We start from the raw sequence: 24,440 nt of genomic DNA, 5'->3' as shown, positions 1-24,440 counted from the left end.
AGAGGATAGGGAGGCATTGGAGTCCACTGCAGGAGGAGAAAGCCACCATGACGGGTGGGTTTGGAAGAGACAACTCCATCCTCGGTAAAGGGGCTTGGGCCAGATCCCCACTGTCCCTCCCACGTGTGGTCTGGGGACCACTGATGGCCACCAGAACTGCAGTAAGGTAGCAAACAGGTAAAAACCAAACCAAAGCCAAAGCAGACACATTCACACACAAAGGAGAAAACTGGCAAATGTAGTAAATGTAGTAACGGTGTTGATGTGATAGTGGCTGGGATGGTTCAGGGGACTGGGAAGGCGAGAGAAAAGGGAAGGTATAATACATGTCTGAGCAATTCTAGGTAGGTGTCGCAAGAGGATTGTCTGATTTTCCTTTCCCCCACCTTTATCAGTCAGCTAATATAAGCTATTTCCTCTCCTTATCCTTCTCGCCTCATTAATTAAGACATAAACATTCAAAGCGTAGCTTGATTTTTCCTAGACTTCAAATGAAATTGCAACAATGCAACAATACAACAATATCGTTAAAACATACATTCATCACACAATCTTCACAAAATTCACACACATCAACAAAAAAAGAATTCCCCACACCAAAGTCGAAATAACATCATCACAACACCGAGAAAGATGGACAATTTACACACACTCCACCCTTCATCCCTTAACCAGAATTAAAAGAAAAATCTCCCACAATTGTAATGCTCACTGGCCATGTCCAGACCATGTTTTGCCCGTTACCTCTCCCAATTACTGTCCTTATCTGGAATTTCTCAAAAGCCCCATGTTGGGCACTGCAAAGGACAGGTTTGAATCATCTCTTGCAATCACTTCTAGCCCATTTTTAATATGCTTGAAGACCGGGGCTCAGCCGGACATGGAGCCAGCAGAGCTAACTGACCTCCAGCTGGATACGCCCTCAGAGGGACACGCAGCGAAGACCGATCCCACCTTCCCAGAGGATTGTTGAGTCACCTCCCCACGGCAAGGCAAGCCCATCTTTACAATCACTTAAATGTTATCATTTCAGGGCTATTCTGCATTGAATGGGAGCAGGATCCATCTCTCCCAGCTCTGGCCCCAGGAGATGCTGCAGGCAGCTGCACCGCAGCGTTGCAGAGCAAAGGTGCACCCAGGGCATGACTCTCCTTGCTGTGCCTTGAATAAACCTGGAGTAGATGCCAATGTTGATCAATCTCCTTTAAGCTGTGGTCTTTTGCACCGGCAAATTGCCTTCCCTTTTGAAGACTGGGCGTAACATGTAATTGCGGTTTGACAAACACTGTTCATCAGGTGTATGGGTCTTTCTTTTTATTTAAAAAGCCCTGTTCACATCACTACATGGCACTACCCCAGTCCTAAGATAAACTAGGGTAAAAAAGGGTAAAAAAGAGGGAGGAAAGAGTTGCAAATGTCAAGAGGGGAAGGAGCTGTACCTCCTTCCAGCTCAAGCCCAACAGATTGGCAAGGTCCCAGGCGCTGGCAGATCTCCGTGTGTGTTTACTTCAAGCCCTTCAGTTCCTCCATGCAAACCTACCTGAACACTTTTATTTGGGTTTAAGTGCATTAATATAAACCTGTTTCTCGGTAGTTTAAATTAACTGTAATAGCCTTGGTTTAGACTGAAACAAGGAGACAGATGGAAAGCAATCAGGTAACTGGATCTTAATGAGTTGATGTTCATTAGCTGAGCTGCGGTGACAGCACGGGACATGCTCTCTCCCTGCCCTGGTTGGGAGGGAAAGGCATCAGTGCAACCCCAAAGGTTTTGTACATGTTTGGAGCAGGTCCATCAGTCCTGAGCAGCACACGAGGTAGCAGCCCCAGCCTTATCCTCACCAAAACATGCAGCTTCAGCTCAGCTACCCCATCCCTGCGTCCCATTTGAACCCTGCGGTCCAAGCCAGCTCCACCGTCTCAGCAACGTGGGCAAGTTGTCTTCGGAGAGGTCAGGAGAGGAAGAGAGCTCACCCAGGGGGGCAAGATGCAGGGCAGCTGCAATCTTCACCTTAACGACATTAGCTATCATGTCATTTGGGGGAAACCTTTCTTTTCTGACCAAAAAGGTGGTTAAAATCCTGCTGTACATGAGAAGCTCAGTCCAGCCTTAACTTTGGAGAAAGGCACGTGTTTTCTTTATCTCTGTGTGGCACTGGATAGATTAGATGAGATATATTTATCTAGACAGCAATCTGTGTAGCTGCAAAGATACAGCTACAAAATTCCATGGGCTGAGATCATCCCATGCTGAGTTTAGCATCCCAGTAAGAAACGATACTTCATTTTGGTGGTTGACATGTTTTTATCAAAACATAAGGAAAATGAAAATGAGTAATTTCACCTCAAGTGTTGGGTGTTTGGGCTCTTTTTTTTTTTTTTTTTTGAATTCACATTAAAAAAAATTAAATGGTTTTTTGAGTTGTTTTTTTTTTTTAAGCAAAACCATCCTTTTGAACAATTTCCTTGTACAGTATTTGTTCCTGTTTGCTCGTGTTTTCAAGTTGCTCTGCTTTGCTTGTTCCCAGCAGGGTCAAAAACCCTAGGAAGGAGGGTGAAATCTTAAGGAAGAGAAAAGTGCATGAAACAAATAAGGAAGATCAAAAATGTGTCATTTCCTGCAATGATTGTCAAGGAAAATAAGGGAATATATATACTGTTATATTTTTTTGTCCAGTGAATCAACTGATCTCCCTTGCTCTGACAGAGCAGCAATTAAATCACCGCACTGTCCACTTGGACTGCCCTTTAAAGTCATCTTTTTAAGAAAGAAAAGTTGACAAACCATGGATAAACACACTCCAAGGAAATATTTCCTGTGTACAGTAGAAAGCAGCTGAGGGAGAGCCCCTGCTCAACACTGGGGTCAGTCCCCAGCGCAATGTATGGAGGCAGGAGAGTAGGGTCACTGGGAGGAAACCAGTGTAAACAGGATCTGCTTTTATCAGTGGGAAAAAAAACCAACCCTGTTTAAATTAGCCAGAAACATGCGCCTATACGTTTTAATCACAAACTGCTGTTTCCAAGTCTTGCAGCAGGGTTAAGTCACAGATGAGGAGCTGCCGATCACATGCTGTCCCTGAAGGCAAGATGCTGATTGTCCCTTCTGCTTTTGGAAGGAACTAGCGAGGGGCAGCCCATGCTTGCAGCCTGAGCAGGATGCCTGGCCTGGAGAGGCAGGATGGGAGGACAGAAAGGAGACCTGCCAGTCTTGCAGGGCAATCTCCTGGTGGGATGCTGGGGATGGGGGGGACCTGCCAGCCTTGCAGAACATCCTCCTGGTGGGATGCTGGGAGTGGGGGAGACCTGCCAGCCTTGCAGAGCATCCTCCTGGTGGGATGCTGGGAGTGGAGGGGACCTGCCAGCCTTGCAGAGCACCCTCTTGGTGGGATGCTGGGGCTGGGGGGACCTGCCAGCCTTGAAGAGCATCCTCCTGGTGGGATGCTGGGAGTGGGGGGGACCTGCCAGCCTTGCAGAGCATCCTCCTGGTGGGATGCTGCAGGTGGGGGGGACCTGCCAGCCTTGCAGAGCATCCTCCTGGTGGGATGCTGGGACTGGAGGAGACCTGCCAGCCTTGCAGAGCATCCTCCTGGTGGGATGCTGGGAGTGGGGGGGACCTGCCAGCCTTGCAGAGCATCCTCCTGGTGGGATGCTGGGGCCGGGGCCAGGCACGGGTGGTCTCCAGCCCCCCGCAGCGCAGCCCAGGACCCCGGGGAGGGGGGGACCCGCAGGGCCTCCCGCGCCGCCGGGCAAACCCTGCGCTCTGCTGCCCCCTGGCGGCGGCGGGCGGCGCGGCGGCGGGACGGCTGCACCCCCGGGATGTCTGCCCCCCCCCCCCGGGGTGTCTGCCCCCCCCGGGGTGTCTGCACCTCAGCGCTGCGTGCCCCCCCACGAGTGGGTGCCTGTCCGTCCCTGGGGGTGCCTGCTCCCTCCGAGTGGGTGCCTGCCCCCCCAAGTGCGTGCCCGCCCCCTCCGTCTGTTCCTGGGCCCCCCAGTGATGACTGCCCCACCCCGAGCGGGTACCTGCCCCCCGAGTGGGTGCCTGCCCCCCAAGTGCGTGCCTGCCCCCCCAACCCCATCGTCCTGCCTCCCCCCGCCCGGCGCTGCTGCCGGCTTCACCCTGCCCCGGCCTCGCCTCGTCCCGCAAAGCAGAGCTGCTGCCGCCTCCTCCTCCTCCGCCGCCTCCTCCTCCTCCTCACCCTCCTCCTCACCCTCCTCCTCCTCCGGCGGCACCTGACGCGCGGGGCTCCCGACCCCCCCCACTCCCGGCCCGGCCCGGCCCACCCCGCCCTCCCTCCCCTCGCCCCTCCCGGAGCTCTCCCGTGCGAGCGGGAAGGCGAGCGGAGCAGCCGAGCGCTGCCGGCCGCTGCCCAGCGCAGCCCCCCGGAGCATGCGAGGGCAGCGGGGGGGCACCGACCTCGCTGCCCCCCCGGGCGGGCCGGCGGCGGGGCTGAGCGGCGGCGAGAGCCGGTGGCGGGGAGGGGGGCAGCGCGGCCGGCCGGCGTGAAGCGGGCTGGGGGCGTGGGGGGGGCGAGGAGCAGCTCATCCTGCCCGCCCTCCATCCCTCCATCCCGGCTGGGGGGGACCGAGCCTTGCCCCGGGCAGGGGGGGAGCGAGGTGCTGAGCGAGTCTTGGAGGGGGCTGCGGGGATCATGCCGGGGGGGCTGCGCCTCGGCATCGCTTTCTCCTCGCCCTCCATGGAGCCCGGACCTTTTCTACAATGACTTTCCCTGAGCTGAGCAATGGCAGCTTGAGTGGGAACCGGACGGGACAGGGCAGCCAGAGCGGTGCCAACCGGTCCTGGGGGCTGCAAGGTGAAGACACCCCCGAGGGCAACGGCACCACGCTGACTTTCGCCTTGGACGTGCAGGCGGTGGGCGTCGGGGTCTTCCTGGCCGTCTTCATCCTCTCAGCCATCGTGGGGAACATCCTCGTCATCCTCTCGGTGGCTTGCAACCGGCACCTGCAGACAGTCACCAACTACTTCATCGTCAACCTGGCCATCGCCGACCTGCTGCTCAGCACCACCGTGCTGCCCTTCTCAGCCACCTTGGAGGTGCTGGGCTTCTGGGTGTTTGGGCGCATCTTTTGCAACATCTGGGCAGCAGTGGACGTGCTGTGCTGCTCTGCCTCCATCATGAGCCTGTGTATCATCTCCGTGGACAGGTACATCGGTGTCAAGTACTCCCTCAAGTACCCCACAATCATGACCGAGAGGAAGGCGGGGGTCATCCTCGTGGTGGTCTGGCTCTCGTCCATGGTCATCTCCATCGGGCCACTGCTGGGGTGGAAGGAGCCGCCACCGCCGGATGAGAGCATCTGTAGCATTACAGAGGAGCCGGGCTATGCCCTGTTCTCTTCCCTCTTCTCCTTCTACCTGCCCCTCATGGTCATCCTGGTGATGTACTTCAGGATCTATGTGGTGGCCAGGCGGACCACCCGGAGCTTGGAGGCAGGGGTCAAGAAGGAGAGGAATAAATCCATGGAAGTGGTACTGCGCATCCACTGCCGCAGTGTGCTGGAGGAGCCTCTCTCCAGCACCCGGAGCAAGGGGCACAACTTCAGGAGCTCCCTCTCCGTGCGGCTCCTCAAGTTCTCCCGTGAGAAAAAAGCAGCCAAGACTCTCGCCATCGTCGTGGGTGTTTTCATCCTCTGCTGGTTCCCCTTCTTCTTCGTCCTGCCTTTCGGTAAGTGACCCTGTCCCCCATCCCATCCCCGCTGCCCATGGCTGAACCCCTGGGGACCTGCTCCTTGGCACAAACTTTCAGGACACAACTCATGCGTGGAGGTGAGGGATAGGTAACTGATAGGTGAATAAACCAGCAATGAATTAATTCACTTAATTAACACTTATTCAATATTTATTAATCGGAGTCATATAATCAATCAAAGTAAACAGCAAATGAATAAAATAGCAGCATAATAATTGGTTTAATTAATTCATTCTGCATTCAGCACTTTAATTAATGAAGTTCAGGCTGAGGAGGAAGCAGCGCTGTTTCAAACAGGCTGTAATTATGGCACAGTGGTCTCCAAACAGCTTTGCCGTCCCTGCCCCCAGCCTCCCTTCCTCCCAGTTTGGGGGAGGGCACCTGGTTCTGCCTCTGTGTGCTCAGGGCTCCCACCCCGCCTGTGAACTGGTGATGATGCTGGAGATGAGTGAGGTTGATCCCTCCAAGGAGCGTCTCAGAGTCTGAAACATAAGTCCCACCAACTTCTTGGGATGCCAGTGTTGTGCAGGGACCTGGAGCAGGACCAGGTCTCACCTACGAGGGGTGATGGTCCTGGGTGATTGATCCACCTCCTGCAGAAGTCGTGCCCTCCGCTCCTGGCCCTGCCATGGTGCCCGTGTCACTGGGTGCTCATTTAGGGTTGTCTGATGGGTTGTGGCTCTGAAGTTTTGGCAAATTGTTTGCCCAGGTGAAAAAGATGCAGCCCCCTGCGTGCAGAGGAGGCTGGGTGGGCACAGAGCCCACCGGGCAGGGGGCCGTGTGATGTCCAAGGCAACGTTCCCCTCCAGCACGAGTGCTACCCACGGGCCATAAAGTGCAGGAAAGCCAGACGTCTTCCTCTCCACCTCCTCTAACAGGCACCCAGTTCAGGGGACCGGATTAACCCTCTGGAGTGGTGTAGCTAAACCTAGGGGGGGAAAAAAAGATTAAAATAACTTCTGAATATTGAGGATGGCCTTTGCAGCAAAGCAGAGAGGTGTGTCACTCCATCTGCTGGGTGTCCCACAGCCCACCGGGGACTTATGTCCAAGTAACCCTGCAACCAGGGAAACATTATAGCTAGTTCTGCACTTTTTCTTAGGATTTTTCAAATCCTTTTGCTCAAGGCTGCCTCTCAAGTCAATGGAAACAGAGCATCGTGACCACAGGTCTCATTTTGACCTGCTGAGGTCTTGATCTCCCTCCAGCATTGCGGCTGTCCCCATGGGGAGATCTGGAGCCCAAGGCTGTTAGACACATAGTTGAGACCACTCAATCCCCACCTGCCCTCCAGTGGGATAATTCAGCAGGACCAATGGTGCCTTGGGAGCTGAGGTGTCCCTAGGGTGGTGGATCAGGGTTGTGGGTGTCTGGTCTCACCATGCTGCTGTCTTGTACCTCTTTGCTTCAGTTTCTCTCTCTGGGTGAGGGTGGTTTTTGGTGAGTTTATCCCAGCACTCCATAGGGGTGAAATTGCTACTGTGAAGAGTTTTCACCCTATGTGAGTGTGGGAGTTTATGGTATAACTCAGGCAGGGAGCAGTAAGGCTGCAGTGAACTTCTCTCACTACAAGACCCGAGACGAATTATCCTGTCTGACCATGCCTCAGTTTCCCTTTCATTGATCAGGTGCATTGGGGGATTTTTGTAGCCTGCAAATAAATAGTTTGGGAATTGTGGAGCTCAGGGAGATGCCAGTACCCAAAGGCTGAGCTCTCTGGGCAGCCCCAGTCTGATACTTGCCTCCTTGGCCGATCAGCAGGGCAGGAACCAGCTCCAAACCTGATTCACACCTTTACACCTTACAGCTAATGAAGCTGGGAATCAGGATCCTGTTCCTCTGAGTTATTCCCAGGACTTGGAAATAGAGAACAAACATCAGGCAAATACTTTTCAGTAGAAAAAAATATTTTATTTTGTTTTACCATATCTGTTGTCCCTTGAAACCCTTGAACCAGCTTCTCCACTGATGTAAATCACTACCCTTGCACTGAAGTCAAAGGAGATACGCTGATTTACACCAGCTGAAAATCCAAACTTCATTCTTTCAGTACCTCCCATGAACCCATTTGCTTCCTCCAAGCACACAAATTGCCAAGTTCTTTATAAACATGGCTTTGATCTTTACTTCCTGCTGTATTATATGTATAATATAAACACAGCAAAAGATCATTTATTTTATGACTACAAAATATGCTGCCTTTGATTTCACTCCCCTTTTATTAATTACAATTTCCTATTCAAATCTGAGAATCATTCAATGCTATCTAGAAGGAGAACAGAAACTTCTACAAGGTCTAATCTCCGATTTTAAAGCTCAGGAGACAGGTCTGAGACTCAGAGAAATCGGCAAAGTTCACTGTAAATCCACAAACTGAAACATGCTGGGCCCAATTCTTGCAAAGAAGATTGTAAATGGTTAAGTAGAATGGCTTTTTTATTTGCTTGTTAGACAAACTTACGTGAAATAATTTGGGGCCAACTGGAAATTATATTGATACACATTTTAAGTGAAAATTAAACACTGGTGAGCAAAAAAACCACTTTCAATTGAAGTGAAACGTGTTGTTTCAATTTAAGAAAAGAGTGAATGGAAGTTTATTTATAAATGAGTACTCAGATACATTTCAAAATGAACTGTCACATTAAAATGAAATGAATAAGTGATCTATTTTCTCCTGAAAATCTCAAAATGTTTTGACTTTTTTTTTCTATTTGACATGAATTTGCAAGAAGTTGTCATTGACTTACACTGTTGACTGACTGTTGTCTGATGATACTTTTGAGGGATAAGTAAATTTGTCAACTGAAAAAAAGACTCCCAGCTCTACTTAGCATTGACTTGGCAATCAGAAACTTCTGTACTTGGCTCTGCCACCGGTGTCTGTGTGACTCTGCACACATCTTTGCAACTTTCTGCAGAACAGTTTCCACATTAGTTACACAGGAGTAATATTTATCACATCAGTGTTGAGAAGTTGAAATAACCAATAATTTTAAATAACAGGACCTATGTATGTGCCAAATGTTGGCAGCTATTTCGCCATGCTTGAATAATCTACAAAGATTCTTCTTTAAATCAGCTCAAACTCCCCAGTACCTCTACAGTCTATTTACCAGCTTGAGTAATTTAGCCCACTCTTGGGTTTGTGATACATGTCCCCAAGCACAGGATGCCATCACCAGGAGTTTTAACACAATTAACAGTTTCTGTGGCTAATGAGACTTTTTAATCAGCTGGTTGTTCAACAAGAGATGAAATCCTAATTACCCACATAACTCTTGTGCGGATTGTATCTTTTGCCGGGTGTGCAGCAGAGGTCTACCAAGCTGCTTTCTCTGGGGATCCTGGGTGGTGGTTGTGTGGTTTATGCCAGGGTGCCTCTTCCCTTAGCAAAGACCTGTCGAGAGAACACGACCGGAGGCTTCTCAGAGATGTGGGCCAGGAGTTTAAGGGTGTTTTGTAGGATAGGATTCATCTCCCTTTGGTTGTCTCAGACATCTGTGCCTTCATCTCAGCTAGTCATAGCATCATGGAGAGAAGCTAGTTGGAAGGGACCTCTGAAGGTCCAACTCCCTCTCTGAGCAACACCAATACCAGATCAATCAGTCATATTCATCCAAAACTCCCTTTATCTTTCTGAGGGGGTGTGACTCACCTGACCTATTTTGGACATTCTCCTTAGGTTGGGATGAATTGTGGTGTCAGTCTGCCTCTTCCTCTCCCTTGACTACAAAAGCAGCCAGGGGTAACTAACCAGCTGAGGGTGTCTGCACTGCAGGTATTTGCAGAGAGGTGGGATGTATCCTAGTCTGGATTTTTTTAAGTCTAATGAAAGTGAGTTGCCCAAGTGAGAGAAAGCTCAGTCCTGTGTCAGCTCAAGTCTTTATTAGAGAGAGAGAGAGTAGACAGAGAAACTCTCTCTTAAGTCACACAACCATAGAGGATTCACTGGCTCTTCTGCTAATAGAAAACCCTGCTAAAAGTTAGGTGCTGGATTTGTCCTTGCAGTAGGGCAGCCGTGCAATGGGTCAAGGAACCAGAACCCCCTATAGATCACCTGTAGACAGATAGTCACCTGCTTTCTCAAAGCTGATCCAGGAGGAAGTAAGTAAGACTAGGAGGAGGGATGGAGCCCAGGTCCCCATCCACTCTTCAATGGCTGGGGAGCGTGCAAAGACAACGTGGGACCCCAAATGGGACCATCTCAGGAGTGGAGGCAAAGACCTTCTCCATCACCACCCCAGAAGCATCTGAGAGGAAACAACCACCCCCTGGGATCAAGGATGCACTAGCCAGTACCCAGGATGGCTATTTAGCCACCTCAATAGCCCTTTTTTTTTAAGAAGCACAGTCTAGTCCAGGTTGTGGGCTCTCATGTTTGTTATTCTTTGGATCTGGTTAGAAATCAAGACCGGTGTGAGAAAGGCACAGCAGCACCCATAGCTAGTGCCACACAAGGGTGAAGGCCACAACCCAAGGCTCCCTTCACTCTGTCCCTCCACAAGCAACAGGTTACCCAGAGAAGGAATGACTCAAGAGATCCCTCGGTATGAGCAAAGTCCTCCATATTCATGGTCTTATGTTTGCCTTGGGGTGGTGACTTGCCTGTGTTTGCAGTAGAAGCTGGTACTCATTTCCAGCTATGATTCAGAAAAACAGTGTACTGGCTTTTTTACCTGCATCCTGAAGGAAAGAGAGCCGCTAAACAAACCAGGCTCAGAAAGATCTCCTTCAAGCCAAAACAAAAATATTTTTGTAGATGCTGTTTTTCACAGGGTAGAAGTCCTTTCACAAAACATTTTGCAGAAGACGGGCTCACAGAAGCATAGCAGTGCTCAAGCTTTGGTAACTGTCACTTGTAAAATAAATGATGGGGAAGACAATGTAGGTAGAAGCACGTTTCAGATGAGACCGAGTCTGCTCTGGTAGAAGTGGAGAATCTAATTCTATCCCGGTAGAAGAGCATTTAGCATGGTTTCCTAAGAAAAAAAGGGCTTATGTCATTGCTCTGTGCTATGTGCATGTAAGCCTTTCCCCACCACCTGATGAACTCTTTCATCAATCTCAATCACATTTGAGAAAGTGCTAAAAGTCCTCAATATACCAAGTTCCTATAAAAATGGGCAGATGGGTAAAGGAGTGGGAACTTTTATACTCTCCCTTACAGAAGGAAGGTTGTGGAGTGAGCTCAGCTCCTGGTGAGAAATCAGAAAATACTCACTAAAAATCCACCACAAGACACAATTCCACAGAAAACCAAACCTCTTCAGTTTTGTTGTGCACAGGAGGACCTGATCAAAAGTGTGATTTGAAAGGAGGAAGGTGAAAGATAGATCATTCAATTACTTTAATTGTCAGGGCAGCCTCTTGTATCTCCCGAAATTTTCTGCGTCGTGGTGGAAGTGGCAGAATTGGCATGGAAAAAGGAATGGGCAACTGCTTTGGAATAATTAGCTATGGCCTAGAGCATCGAATCAAACTGGAACAAGAGCAATTGCAATGAACCATTCCATCTGCCACACGTCCCCCATTGATCCTGGTCCACAGGAACCATACATTCATTAAAAATGCGAGCAAAAATGCAGACACAGAGTCTCAAAAGCTGCTAGGTACCAGGCTCCAGTTTGATTTATTGGACATCATCCAGGCAAGAGGCAAGATTCTTCTCGTCTGCTTTGCACCACAGGATGTTTCCATTAAATGGGCTCACGCCAAATTAGCATAAATTCATTAAATCATAGGGGATGGATGGGTCTTCCAGCCCATCTCCTTTTCTCAGGGAAAGATCACTTGGCCCCAAACCATTCCTGAACTGTTTTTCAAGACTATTCTTAAAGCATGGCAGTGAGGGCAAATCCATTTCTTTCCCAGGCAAATTATACTGTTGCTTAAGCAGCCCTCAAATGTGATTTCTACTTCTTTTTTTCCAGTTCAGAGTGTCTGCAATAACATTAGGGCTGTGTTGCAGCCTACCAGAATGTCATTCCTAGGGCATGATAGCAGGGATGCACGTGATGGACATGGCACAGGGACACGTGGGGGTGTACAGCCCGCTGGGATAGCGCTGGAGGAATAGTCCAGGCACAGGGGACCTGCCTGGGAGTCATCTGCAGTGATTGTGTCTGTCTAGAGGTAATACTGTGGAAAACCAATCTGTGAGCTGGGTTTCTCTCCAGGGAGAACATGTTGACAGCCTGCAGAAGGGCACAGGAGAGAATTACAAGTAGGCACATGGATAACGAGCCTGTGAGCAAATTATGTAGCGAAAGCATTTGACGGTGTTGATTCACTCCTTGTGCCCTACTGCAGAAGCCACCAGCGTGCAGAACAACAGGGAAACAGTCTACATGTGTTTGGAAATAGCCAGCAAAAAATTATTATCTGGAGCCCAAATGAGTGCGTGTGGTTCTCTTTCTATCCATTAGCCTGTGTTGAAGGCCAGAGACAGATCGAGGGGTTTAGTACGGTTTTTGCTGTTAAAAGAGGTGCAGCATTCTGGACCTCAAATAATGATTTGGGCACTCAAGTTTGAACATAGGCTTTGCCTCTGCCTCGCCAAAGTAATGCAGCAATTCATTGAAGTGACTGGGAATAGGACCCAGATCTCCCATGACCTATGTACGGGATTACTCCGCTTCCAGTCCACCCACCACACCACCAAATAAAACTATTTAAAGCCAAATGTCTGTTTTTATGTCGCAGTGTCTTGACGCATCTGGAGACAGTTGCTATAATGGATGTATCACAAACAAGAAAAAAATAGATCTTGAAAAACTTAAAACTACTGTGATTCAGTGGGCAAAATGTTATAAAATCTCTCAACAGGAGTTTTGGAACCAATACCAAAATACACCTATAACATTAAATGCATCTATATTAAGCTGGGTCTGACGGTTTTATTATATTTGCACACACAAAACTTTGTCCTGGATATTCTGGGAAGGAGCTTTTAATTAGCCTGATCTATCTTCATTAATTCATATGTGGATAAATATTTGCTTATTAATTCTGATAATCTGGTTAATGAGATGTAAGGAAGATTGAGCGGAAGGGTAGGGATGCTCTTTGGTACGATCATGCAAGGTGGTTGTTTCATCTCTTGCTACCAGCTTGTTTTTAATCGGTTTTGCCACGACAAACAGCACGCACCAGGTACTAGCCACCGTGTCATGTTAGCAAGTAACGGTGTAAAAGCTTCATGCTCTTTAATTAGAAGGGTGCTCACTTTAGTGAGTATATACAGCACTTTTGCTCAAGGCTCTTCAGAAAACAAGTATATTTCCTTGGGAAAACAATCTGAATTATCTTCTGATTGATCAATCAGGATTTTTACTTGGTATGATTACTGTGCTGTATTCTAGGTAGGGCCGATAGCACCTATTAACATCATGGGACCCTTCTGGAATAAAGTCCCAGCTTCTGGTGCCAAACATGATCTATTAGGTAAAGTTTTCCATTCTATGTCTTTGTAACAGGCTGAATTTATTCTACCAAATGTGAGACAAAATGAGATAGCCATATCTGAGAAAGATGACAGGAAAAAACACAGCGTTCAGCTCCTATAACAAGTGTTATGGGGAGAGCCTTGAGTTTAAAAAGCTCTGGCAGTACCATATGTCAGAGCAGAAACTGGACATTTTACTCCATCGAGAGTAAAATGGGGGGGTCCTTTATGTCAGGACAGGGCAGGAATTAGACAAAGCTGGCCCAATATGGCCAACTTCTGTGAAGAAAGCATGTTTCTGAGGTGTTGGCAAGGATGGGCAGTTTGGCAAGACTGGAGCTTGCTGAGGGAGGGCTTTTGAGAACAATGACCTGATGGTGTCTGATGGACATTTCTGCTCCTCTGCAGTCCCCTGTACTGCTCATTTCCACTGTTCCCATCTTCTCCAATGTCAAGACAGTCCCTGGCATTGTATGCCAACAGTATACAGTCTTCAGCTACTTGTTTTTCAGCTTTCTACATAACCAACAATGAAAAATAGGTATTTTGAGGCTGCAGTTCATCTCATATTGCTATCTAAACCGGTCAGATGAGTCACACCCCAAAACCACCAGCATCTCCTTAGTGCCTCTCAGGAGGGCCAAAGATCCCTAGATGTGCATCTAAGCTAGCTGAGATGAATCTCACTGTGAAGCCAAATATGGGACCCAATATGGGACTAAATATGGGACACAGTTTCAGCTGGAGCTGGAGCTGATAAGACTTACGCTTTAAGGATATGAAGTGCTCCGTAACACCAAGGGCTCAGGAATCTACACTTGCAATATAGACATATTTTGGCATTGCTTTGTAGGTGGGATGGTAAAATGGCTCTAAAGCACCTTCTTCTCCTTGGAGAGCTGTGAAAAGAAAAACATACATGTTTGCAAAATGTTTGGCCATAACTGAGCTAAGTACCTTCAGATATCCATGAGGAAACAAATAGTTCTGTCATCAGAGCGGAGCTGAGCAGGGTGAGTTTGTAAAGTGTGGAGCCACATACTGACCAGTGAGGAGATACTGAATAGCTCAATCGAGCTATTACTTAATTGAGCACCCACCTTTCCTTGCAACTGGTGTGGCAGGGACACTGCAGAGACAATAGAGCATGATCCTGAAATTCAACTCTTTAAATATAAGAAACCAAAGTTTGGCAAATGTGATTTTCACTTTGACCTTGTCAATCTTTTGAGTCCTTAACTTTGCAATTTCCTTAGTGTTCATTTAGCAGTTTTGTTATATAGGATACAGTATAACTTGTCTGCAAGCTATTGTTTTGTGTGTTCAGTAGAAACCAGTGTTCACCACAGTGGTAGAGTTAAAAAAGACAATTTTTATACAAAGCAAAGAATGTGAAAATCTATTAAAATATTTGTTCTCTTATGAGAAAATACATCTTGACAACATCTGAAGCCCAGAATCAGTGGCTGTGGTTTATGCACCCCATTTTCAGCAATTATCTTTCCGTGGACACTGGTGGGATTTTGAGTGGTGCCTGCCGCAACTTCTACCTTTTCATATAAACTCCCAAATTCAAGTGGCTGATGAGGAAGGAGCTGCCTGAGAAAACAGGGGTTTTCTTTGAAATTTCTCTTTCCACATAAATTCAATTCAGGAAAATACACTTCTACCCCTGGATATCTCTATATGGTGCATGGCATCATTGGGTACATATTTTGTATGTCTTTTACCCTTATTGCCCTTTACATGGTGATCCTCCTAATTGGTCTACCTTTCCTGGTGTACCCCAGTGTCTCCCACTCAGCCAGGATACAAGTGCTAGCCTAGGTTGCATCACAGGTTACACCATCCTCCAAACAAGTAGTGATAGGAAAGCAAATGAACTGCAACTGTCGGAAGAATGACATTGTCTTTGAAAACAGAAAATATTTCAGGGTTTGTTTCCTTGGTGTTTGGGCAAAACAAGGCTGTAAAGAGCTTCTGGCCTGAAATGTACTTAGTGAAAAATCCAGTTTTCCAATTAATAGATGCTTAGACGTTTTTGACCAATACAAGTTGTTCCATCTCCTTATTATTTTTACACACAAATTTCAAAGTCCTCCTAAAGTATCTAGCTTTGAGGGTACGAAAAGGGTTTTTTCTTCCATCAGTCCTTACAGGGTAACTTGACCCTTCTTGTCTTGAGTGGATTCTCTGGAGGTTGTGAATCAGCTTTGTTCTCTGAGCAGACCTTTCCCCAGGAAAGCCTGATACTAACTACACTTTGTAAATGTGGTTTTCTGTTCTACGTTGTGAACTAATTACCTCCTTTCCTTGTCATGTGATAATGGGGCAAGGCTAAGTGTGGTCTCATAACCCTGAGATTGTAATTCGCTTTCTCTTAGGTTGTCATCAAGGCAGATCTGTTGCATGCATCAACCCAAAAGAGATCTGAGGATAGCCAGTGTTTTATTCTTCTGTGCATTGGCTGTTAAATGGTGCTGCAGGCGTTGGCGACTTTTGCTGATGGGCCAAGCCCTAGAGAAGGATGGCTGCTGTAAAGTTCAGGGTGTTGGGTTTTTTCACAGCAGGTGTTACTTTGGGGTTATCGCTATGGCTATATCCATAGGTAAATGCACCCATTCCAGGAAGCAAACCCTGCACTTTCTCCAGCAAAGCAGTGCAGAGTGACTCACACCCACATAACTCAGGGCTAGTCCTCTCTGGAGGAGACTTGCATTTCCACATTGACACAGGGTCTTCTCCAGACATCACCAGGTGTCCCAGTGGCTTTAAGACTTAATTACTATTTTGAGCCATTTTTAATGCAAAAAGGTCTACAATAACATACCAGTTGTTGGCAACCTGTCAAAGAAGGATTTAGGTAATCTAAGTGCCCTATGCTTCAGGAGGACCCTGCATATGGGGCCCATCCAAACCTCTGTCCCACCAGGTTACCGTGTAGCACCAATGGGTGGTAACTCCTGGTGGGCAAGGTCTTCTCTGCAGAGTACGTGAAAGCACTCATCTCTCCCTTACAAAGGATCTCTTGAATGTGGCCATGGAGCTGGAGACAGCCAACCCCCTGTAGCTATGGTGGAGCCCCTCATTCATTGTAGCTTGTTTCTATGCAAGACTTGTGATGGGGGGCAAAGAAAGGAGTTGGAGATGTGGAAGGCACAGTAGGACATGAGGAGGAAGAGCAGGAGGCTTGCGGTGCGGTGAGGCTAGTGAGGTGCCAGGAAGGCTGGAGTGGGAGCCCTTCTTGTCTCCAGCAGCCCTGAGGTGGCAGGGCTTTGAGGTTCCCTGAGGTGACCCCACAACAGAGGGTTTGCTGAGCCCCAAAACAGAACCATCCCCTCTCTCTCCTAATGCTCAAATTCACAAGAGTGTTTCCAAGGACCAAAGGTGTTTTATGGTCTTGTTTTTGCTGACTTACCTGCTCTTAATTTGGTTGCGTCTGAAAGTGTTTGGGGATTTGGGAGCAAGGGTAGTTCATGAGGAATAGCTTCAGTATTAAAGTTCAGCAGCTGGCTGCTTTCACAGGAGAGCTGCTTTCTGGTTTGGCAGTTAATTGCCGTTCTTATTTGCTGTAAATATTTCCTTTAAAATGCCGTTAGGAACATTGAGTGATGAGCTCTTCCTTCTGAAGACTTTGCCTTTATGAGCACTTTGCATCCAGAGATCTCTCAGCTCTTTGCACCTGTACCTGAACACACATCCCCAGATATTCTCATCCTCCTCCTTCCTCCAAAACAAATTCCAGACACCGCAATGCAAAAATCAAGTCTCTGGTGGGTATTGATTTGTTGCATCGACTATCTGCTGTCCAGGCTGGTGAGGAAACCTGCCTGAGTGGCAGAGGTAACATTCACATCTTCCCACACAACATGTGCTGGGGACAACCTTATGCCAGTGGTGCCAGCTCCATAGTTCAAAGGACTAAATAGGAAGAAGGGGAACACACACAAATGTCTTCAGGGAGGGAGACGACCCATCTATTTCAACACTGTTCATCATAATTTTTGGCTAGGGAAACTGAGGAACCGCTTACATACCTGTAGTCACTTGGTAGCTCTCCAGTATTGCTAACACACCAGCTACTTCTGCCTGTCCTGCTTTCTCTGTTTCGGTGCTGTATAAAACTGTCACATGGAAACAGAAGACTGTATTTCTTCCTGCACCGTAATTTATGGGTGCGATTAGCCCAAGGATGGATTTACTGGAGTGGCTGGAACAGGATATGGCTTTTTAGCTACTCCTAATGAATAGCCTTTCTCTAAGAGGGCTCCTTAGATAATGCATTTGGAGCCAAGCCAGAGAACCACCAGGTCTGGTGGCAGAAAACCAACTGCCAGCTCACTGAAGAGAGGGCATTTCCTCCTCCCGGGAAGTTTCCAGCCCGAGGCAATTCACAACTCAGTCATTAAGGCCCCTGAAATGCAACTTTTAATTTTGCCCCTTCCAGTAGCTGGAAAAAACCCCAAACATTTGCAAGGGATTCCTGCTGGGAGAAATCCCTGTCCCAGACAAATCCAAGCCACGTTTCCCATTGCTCACAGTGGGTGCATTGATGGCACTCAGTAAAGAAAGACCGGCAGGAGATAGCAAGTACTGGACTGGCCCCAGCTAGCTCTCTCCAACACATATCCACCCAAGAAGCATGCCTGGAGCAGTATGAACATGAGGTGGTTGGTGCCACTTGCCTTCAGGACCTGGATTCAGACCTGCCCCTCTTCTGTTCAGCAGTTTGCTTATTTATCACAGTTAATGGGATCTGCATTTCCCCCAGTGACATAAAGAGCAAATCACAGGCTTATTCTCACCTGATCTCCTAAATTAAAGAACTTCGGCTTGCATTCCCCTGCAAGACTGTTGCAGTGCAAGGTTGCAAGTGCTGAGAAAGCACAAGACAAACGCCAGGCTGCAAATCCTCCAAAAGATGTCCATGATGGATTAAAAAAATACATATGGAAGCCCTGCAAGAGATCTTTCATGCAAGGATCAATTATGCAAACACTGAGCAGGGGACAACCCCCGCTATGAAAGAAGGCTGCCCCAGCCTTTGCTGGAGGGGCTATACTGGAGCTGGGTCTAGGTCTTCTGCCACAGACAAGACCTTTGTGATTTAGGTGGGGGAAAGCTAACAAAAAAAGATATTTTAGGGGGAAATTCATATCCTAACGTAAAACAGATGGTTTCTAGTATAGAGACAGTGGGGATATCTTCACGGCATGGTGCTCTTTTCTTGTGACAATGAGCCAAGAGTGGGTTAGGGCAACATGACCAGGAAAGGGATGGGAACCCTCTCCGCAGCAGGAGGATGGTCCAGAGCCGGGCATTGCCCCCCCAGGGTGGGCTGAGGGAAGGAGGTAACCAGCACAGTGGGCTCATCCCACATCTCATCCCTGGCTGTTTTCCAGCTGCAGATTTCCTCAGGCCAGCCTCACAGATCGCTGAGAAACAACCCGCGGGTAACGATAGGGATCATGGAGGTCACTGGCCCCAAAATCCAGGGACTCAGAGCCACTTTCAAGCCCCTAGGTCACCCGGTGAAGCTGGCAATGGTGCTATTTCTTGTCCTAGGTGGAAGTCCTCTCACCTGTCTCCCAGACCTGATGTGTATTTCCACCCCACAAGTGATTTCAGAAACGCAATTTGGAAGGGCACGGGGCACACATACACGCACAACACAACAGTGAAGACACCATCAGCTGTGGTTTGAGCGCAGACAGCAGAGGTCTTGGGTTCAGAGTAGCTGCCAGCTCTTGAACCTCTGCCTTTAAGGCCAAGTTCTTTAGGAGACATATGTCAAACTGCACCAGAAAAGTTTTTTAGCCATGGGCTATTTCTGTTCCCAGGATCCCTTCCATAGGAATTATCTGGAAAGCTGCGAGGATGCGTTGTGAAGTTGAGCTGGCGGCCAGCCACGGGCTTGTCTGCCTCCCTCAACATTGCACTCAGGCTGGGGATTTGGGGAAACAAAATGACTTCACATCACAGGGTTTGTTTTCTGTGTATTCCTCACTTGGAGACGAGCATGCAGAGACAGAGGAAGACGGAGCAAAGCGCAGTTTTCCAAATATTGCATCTCTCCCTTTCTTCCACCTCGCAAATGCAGAGTCATTTGAGATTAATCGAGTTGTGCTTCACTTCCAGTGACACCACATGGTTACAGCACTTCAGGGCTCTCTGCAGGCTGGTCTGTCCGAGATCCTTAACGATGTACAAACCCGTTAGTCATAGGCTTCAGCCTCTCTTGTGTCAGGTGCTGTACAAACAGTAATGCTATTTCTAGCCCAGAGGACCTCAAAGTAGTGAATCCAGATGGATATGGGGGGGCAGGAGAGCATCCAGTGTTATCTGCATGCAGTTTTCCCAGCATCCAGGCAAAGGAGTAGGAAGTAGTGGTCTAAGTATTGGCCGGTAGCTTCTGCTAGCCTAGAAAAACAACCAAGGAGAAGGGCCCCATTCCCATTGCATCTGATCACCTCCGTGGCCATTGCTCTCCCTCCCTGAGTCCCCTTCCCTGAATACCTCCTTACCAGTGCTTCCCTTCTCATCCATGCCTCTCTGATAAACAAGGCATGTCATTATTTCTGGTTTGCAGGTAGGCAAAGAGGTTAGGGGTAGGATGGAACTCACAGGTGAAAACTTCTATGTATGGTTGTCTCTGGGTAGGTGTCTGCATGGGAGCTGGATGTCTCAGCTCCCATTGTTGTCCATGTTTAGAGAGCTAGATTGCTAACCAGATTTGGAGTGCAATTTACTTCCCTAAGAGATGCCCAGCGCTGTCCAAGATCCCCTAAGGTAGATGAGGCAATCATGTGGGGCTTTTGGTTGCAAGACAGGACTCAGAGAAGCCCTGCACTCTTCTAGAGGGACATCCAGAGACCAGGAGGGACATCCCAGGGCATTTATCTCCAGTGGTACAAGACACATAGGAAACCTCTGTGTCTACTTTAGGATGACCTGGATTGCACCCTGGATTAATTTCCCAAGAAATTCAAAAGAAAACCAGACACCCTCATGGAAAATACTTCTGGTAACCTGCCCACACAAACATTTATTTCTCTTTTCCATAAACTGGGGTGTAGGTTGTGCCCTGAAGCTTGGTATCTTGGTGTGTCGATACCTTCCCCTCAGATGCACCCTTCCAGAGGCTAATTCTGAAGCTGTGTCCTGAAAATAAAAATAAGGGTGTCACCGCTGCTTTCTCAGATGGCCTATGAGGAAGGAGTCCACGTGGCTTCCTTTACATTGCTGTCAAGCATTAAAAACCACACCTAATGCTTCAATGCAGGAATAGTAGGAAATATATAGAAAACTCTTTGAAGGAAGGGCTTAATCTTTGCTGACTGGCGGAGATAGAGAAGAAAAGTCATCTAAGTGACTTTACTGGTCTGACCTGTCTGTTGAGAAACAGACTCCATCTGTAGGCTCCATCACTTGACATGTTTATCCGGGCAAGTAGGACCCAGCTGGCCAAATAAATGGAAAACATGGAATTCCTGCCAGTGGTGGGTTTGGCCTCTCCATTTAGGACATGTAGTGACAGTAAGGCTGTTGGATAGGGTGGTGATGTGCATGAAGCTTGCCCCATCACAGCTTTAGGTCTTTGCCGACCTGCTAATGCTGAGATGTGAGAACCAGCTCAGAAACACACAGCAGGACACACATGATGCGCAGGTTCTTCTTGGGCTTCATTAGCACCCTTTAATAACCCAGCAGGCAGCATGGTTACTGCTGTCCTACAGGATGGATCCATGAACTTCCCCCAAAGGTCAGGGGAATCAGGATGTGGGCGGTTTCATTTTCCTGCTGCAACGACAGGGCAAGGGAAAGTATTTGCATTCAAAACAGAACTTCCCCAGTGTCTGGGGCTGTTTGAGTCCAAGGCAGCGAGGGTAGGGGGCTGAGTGGAGATTGTTTACATTGAATGTAGCCGTCAGCCTGTCAGGATTTATTCCACACATTCAGCTGGAAAAGGTCTGTTTCTTCTCTCTGTGTACTCTCACTACGCACCCATTAGCATGCACTTAGAGAAACCGCAGGTGATAAAATTAGCAGCCTAATGTATGGAACAAAAATAATTTGTTCCAAAAACAGGCATTTACCGCTCAAAGCAGAACTGGGTGACTCACAGCAGAATTCAGACAAGCCATTGGAGAGCAACATAGCCAGAAATGTGATCATGTCTGCCATCTCACCAAGTGCATTGGCAATCCCTCCAGTGCCTTCTTCCTTCATAGCTCTTTATCTTCTTCTTCCTCTTCCTGTTTCTTCTCCTTTGTGTACCTCTCTGTGGCTCTGGTGTGCGAGTCCCACAGGCAGCTGACACCATTTTGAGAAAGGAGTGATGCCACTGCAGATCACCATGTCATAGAATCATAGAATCATAGAATCATTAAGGTTGGAAAAGACCTCTAAGATCATCCAGTCCAACCGTCAACCCAACACACCATGCCCACTAAACCATGTCCCTAAGGGCCTCATCTACACATCTTTTAAATACCTCCAGGGATGGTGACTCCACCACTTCCCTGGGCAGCCTGTTCCAAGGCCTGATCACTCTTTCAGTAAAGAAATTTCTCCTAATGTCCAATCTAAACCTCCCTTGGCGCAACTTGAGGCCATTTCCTCTCGTCCTATCGCTTGTTATTCGGGAGAAGAGACCAACCCCCACCTCACTACAACCTCCCTTCAGGTAGTTGTAGAGCGCGATGAGGTCTCCCCTCAGCCTCCTCTTCTCCAGACTAAACAACCCCAGTTCCCTCAGCTGCTCCTCATAAGACTTGTGCTCCAGGCCCTTCACCAGCTTCATTGCCCTTCTCTGGACACGCTCCAGCACCTCCATGTCCTTCTTGTAGTGAGGGGCCCAAAACTGAACACAGGATTCGAGGTGCGGCCTCACCAGTGCCAAGTACAGGGGCACGATCACCTCCCTGCTCCTGCTGGCCACACTAGTTCTGATACAGGCCAGGATGCCGTTGGCCTTCTTGGCCACCTGGGCACACTGCCGGCTCATGTTCAGCCGGCTGTCAATCAGCACCCCCAGGTCCTTTTCCTCTGGGCAGCTTTCCAGCCACTCTTCCCCAAGCATGATCCCATTCAAAATCACTTGAGCTTCATGTGCGTCCCAGTCCTTGACCCTCTGATGTGTGTCCCAGCCCCTGACCCTCTGCTGCCTGTGCCTTTGGAGAGGCCATTCTGGATCTTATTGCATCCAACTCTTAGAAACACCGCTTGCAGCAGGAACATATCCATGCCTCATTTGCAATCATTTAGTTTTGTATCCATATCATCGTCTTCCCTAAGTAGTTATATTCTCTCTTTGGCTTTGACCCTTCTGGCAGACAGGTGGTGAAATGTCATCTTCCCCTGTAGCCTTTTTTTGCTGCATTGAACAAGCGAAAATTAATCCCACCTAATGAATTCCCTCCTGCCTTTATCATCCATATTCCTCCACTGGTCCATCTGGATTTACTCCCTGTTAGGAGAAGATCACTGATGGTTTGCATGCTTTGGGAGACCAACCTTGTACTTTACACTCAAACTCTTGAAGATGCACCAGACGAATGGGTGTCTGGGCAAGCAGTTCTTTGTGGCAATCCTGGTGTCTCTGTTAGCAACAGTAGTGGCAGATAACACCTAGAAAACAGGCAGAGAAGGCAACCACCTGCACTGTGTTGGTGGATGTCCCCTGTGATTGCCACCGTGCAACCTATGCAGCTTGGTGCTCTGGCTGTTAAGGCAGCACTGGGATTGGACTCTTCTGAGTCATGCCACAGAGATCTCCAAGGAAAAGTGTCTAAAAACACAAATGGATGCCACCTGCCACGACCAAGTGTGTGCTTAGGATTGTACCAAAGGGTTTATTTCATGAGCCGGTCTTGCCTGCTGCTGTTTTGCTCCATAAGGGACTCGCCAAAGGACCCTCCTTCCAAACTTAGCTGGAAACAGCTCCCCAGGTCACTGGAGAGGGCACACCTCGAAGCCTCGAGGTCCCCATCAGCCAGTGCTGAAATGTGGATTAAGAAATGCTGCTCCACTGCCAGATATGAGTCATCCTGCCTCTGGAACACTCGCTTATGGTCACTATGGTGACTGGGTCAAGCACCTCAGAAAAATGATCTGGGAAAGTCCATTTTTCTTTCTCCCTATTTATTTCTTGTCACTTCCAAATGCTTGCCTCTCACCCTTCTCCTACTTTACCCCAGGAGTGACCTGCATTTCAAGGATAAAGTAGCTTGCAGGGGACCAAGGAATGTTCATTTTATTCCAAACTGCAATCATCAAGGAGGCAATTCCACCACACGCATTTGAAAAAGGTGTCACAACCCATGAGAAATCACTTTGCTTGTGAATAGAGAGACAGAGGGACTTCACCAGCCATAGCGATATGGTATGAGGACCTAGTTTCCCCACTCTTTTCCCATCAAATACTCCATCAGCAAGGTTCTCAGGTGGACAAGCATTGGAAGTTAGCCTGGGTTGCAATAAAACAGGCTCTCTTAAATACAGGTGATCATGCATCATACCTCCACCAGCACCCAGCATCTAGCACCCAAGCCAAAGGAAACACCTTTCCAGCAGTCACAGGAGCAAAGGATCTCAAGATTAGAAGCCCCCCTTGGATGAAAAATTTAGGAACTTCTTTCCTTAGCTAGCCCTTTGTTTATGCTTAGCCATGCTGTCCCATCCTCTCCCATCTACGCTGCCCAAAATGTCCCCTGGGACCCACCTCTCTCTGCAAGCACCTCCCAGCCCCTCGGGCAGGGGGCTTTCCTTTTCTCTCTCCTCCCCTCCTCATAGCAATGGACACCTCCGTCTCTTGGTGTTAGAAAAAATCCTGTTCAGGGGTTTGGAAGACACCCAGGCAATGGTGTGGGCATTTTTAACGGCCCTGCAAAGTAAGACACTGAATTTGGGTGTCCGCCTTGGGGTGACCGCTGTTGTCACCCTGACTCCTGCACAGATCCTTGTACCCAGAGCTTGTTTCCTTCCTTCACAAGGTTGAAACCTTCCCCATTTAGTGGCTGTTGGTCTCCATCCCACTGTGAATGCCTCTTTCAACCGACTCTGCTGGTGCTAGGCTGGTCGCTCAGAAAACTTTCAGCACTAGCAAGTTTTTGCTTGATTTCATCCTCTCCTAGGTGATCATTATTGCACCTTGCTCTGTTTCATTCCCTACACAAACCAGAAACACTATGGCAGGTTTTGACAGGTAAACTGGAGTTTGGTTCCTGCAGATTTGGGCAGAAACCACACAGGGTGACATCAGTGCTAAGCAGTAGCTGTGC

At 48.3% G+C, this 24,440-nt stretch overlaps 1 protein-coding gene across 1 annotated transcript in view; it reads left to right on the top strand.

Annotated features, from left to right (window-relative positions):
- Positions 1 to 4,720: 4,720 nt before the first annotated feature.
- Positions 4,721 to 24,440, top strand: part of ADRA1D (adrenoceptor alpha 1D) — a 46,492-nt gene continuing 26,772 nt past the window's right edge. Inside the window, exon 1 of the mRNA XM_075150508.1 lies at positions 4,721 to 5,687. Coding sequence (XP_075006609.1) covers positions 4,721 to 5,687 — 967 coding nt within the window. The remainder of the gene's footprint in view (positions 5,688 to 24,440) is intronic.

The sequence above is a fragment of the Calonectris borealis genome, chromosome 4 (genome assembly GCF_964195595.1).
Source record: "Calonectris borealis chromosome 4, bCalBor7.hap1.2, whole genome shotgun sequence".
NCBI classification, from domain to species: Eukaryota; Metazoa; Chordata; class Aves; order Procellariiformes; family Procellariidae; genus Calonectris; species Calonectris borealis.
This window is presented reverse-complemented; position numbering and strand designations above follow the sequence as displayed.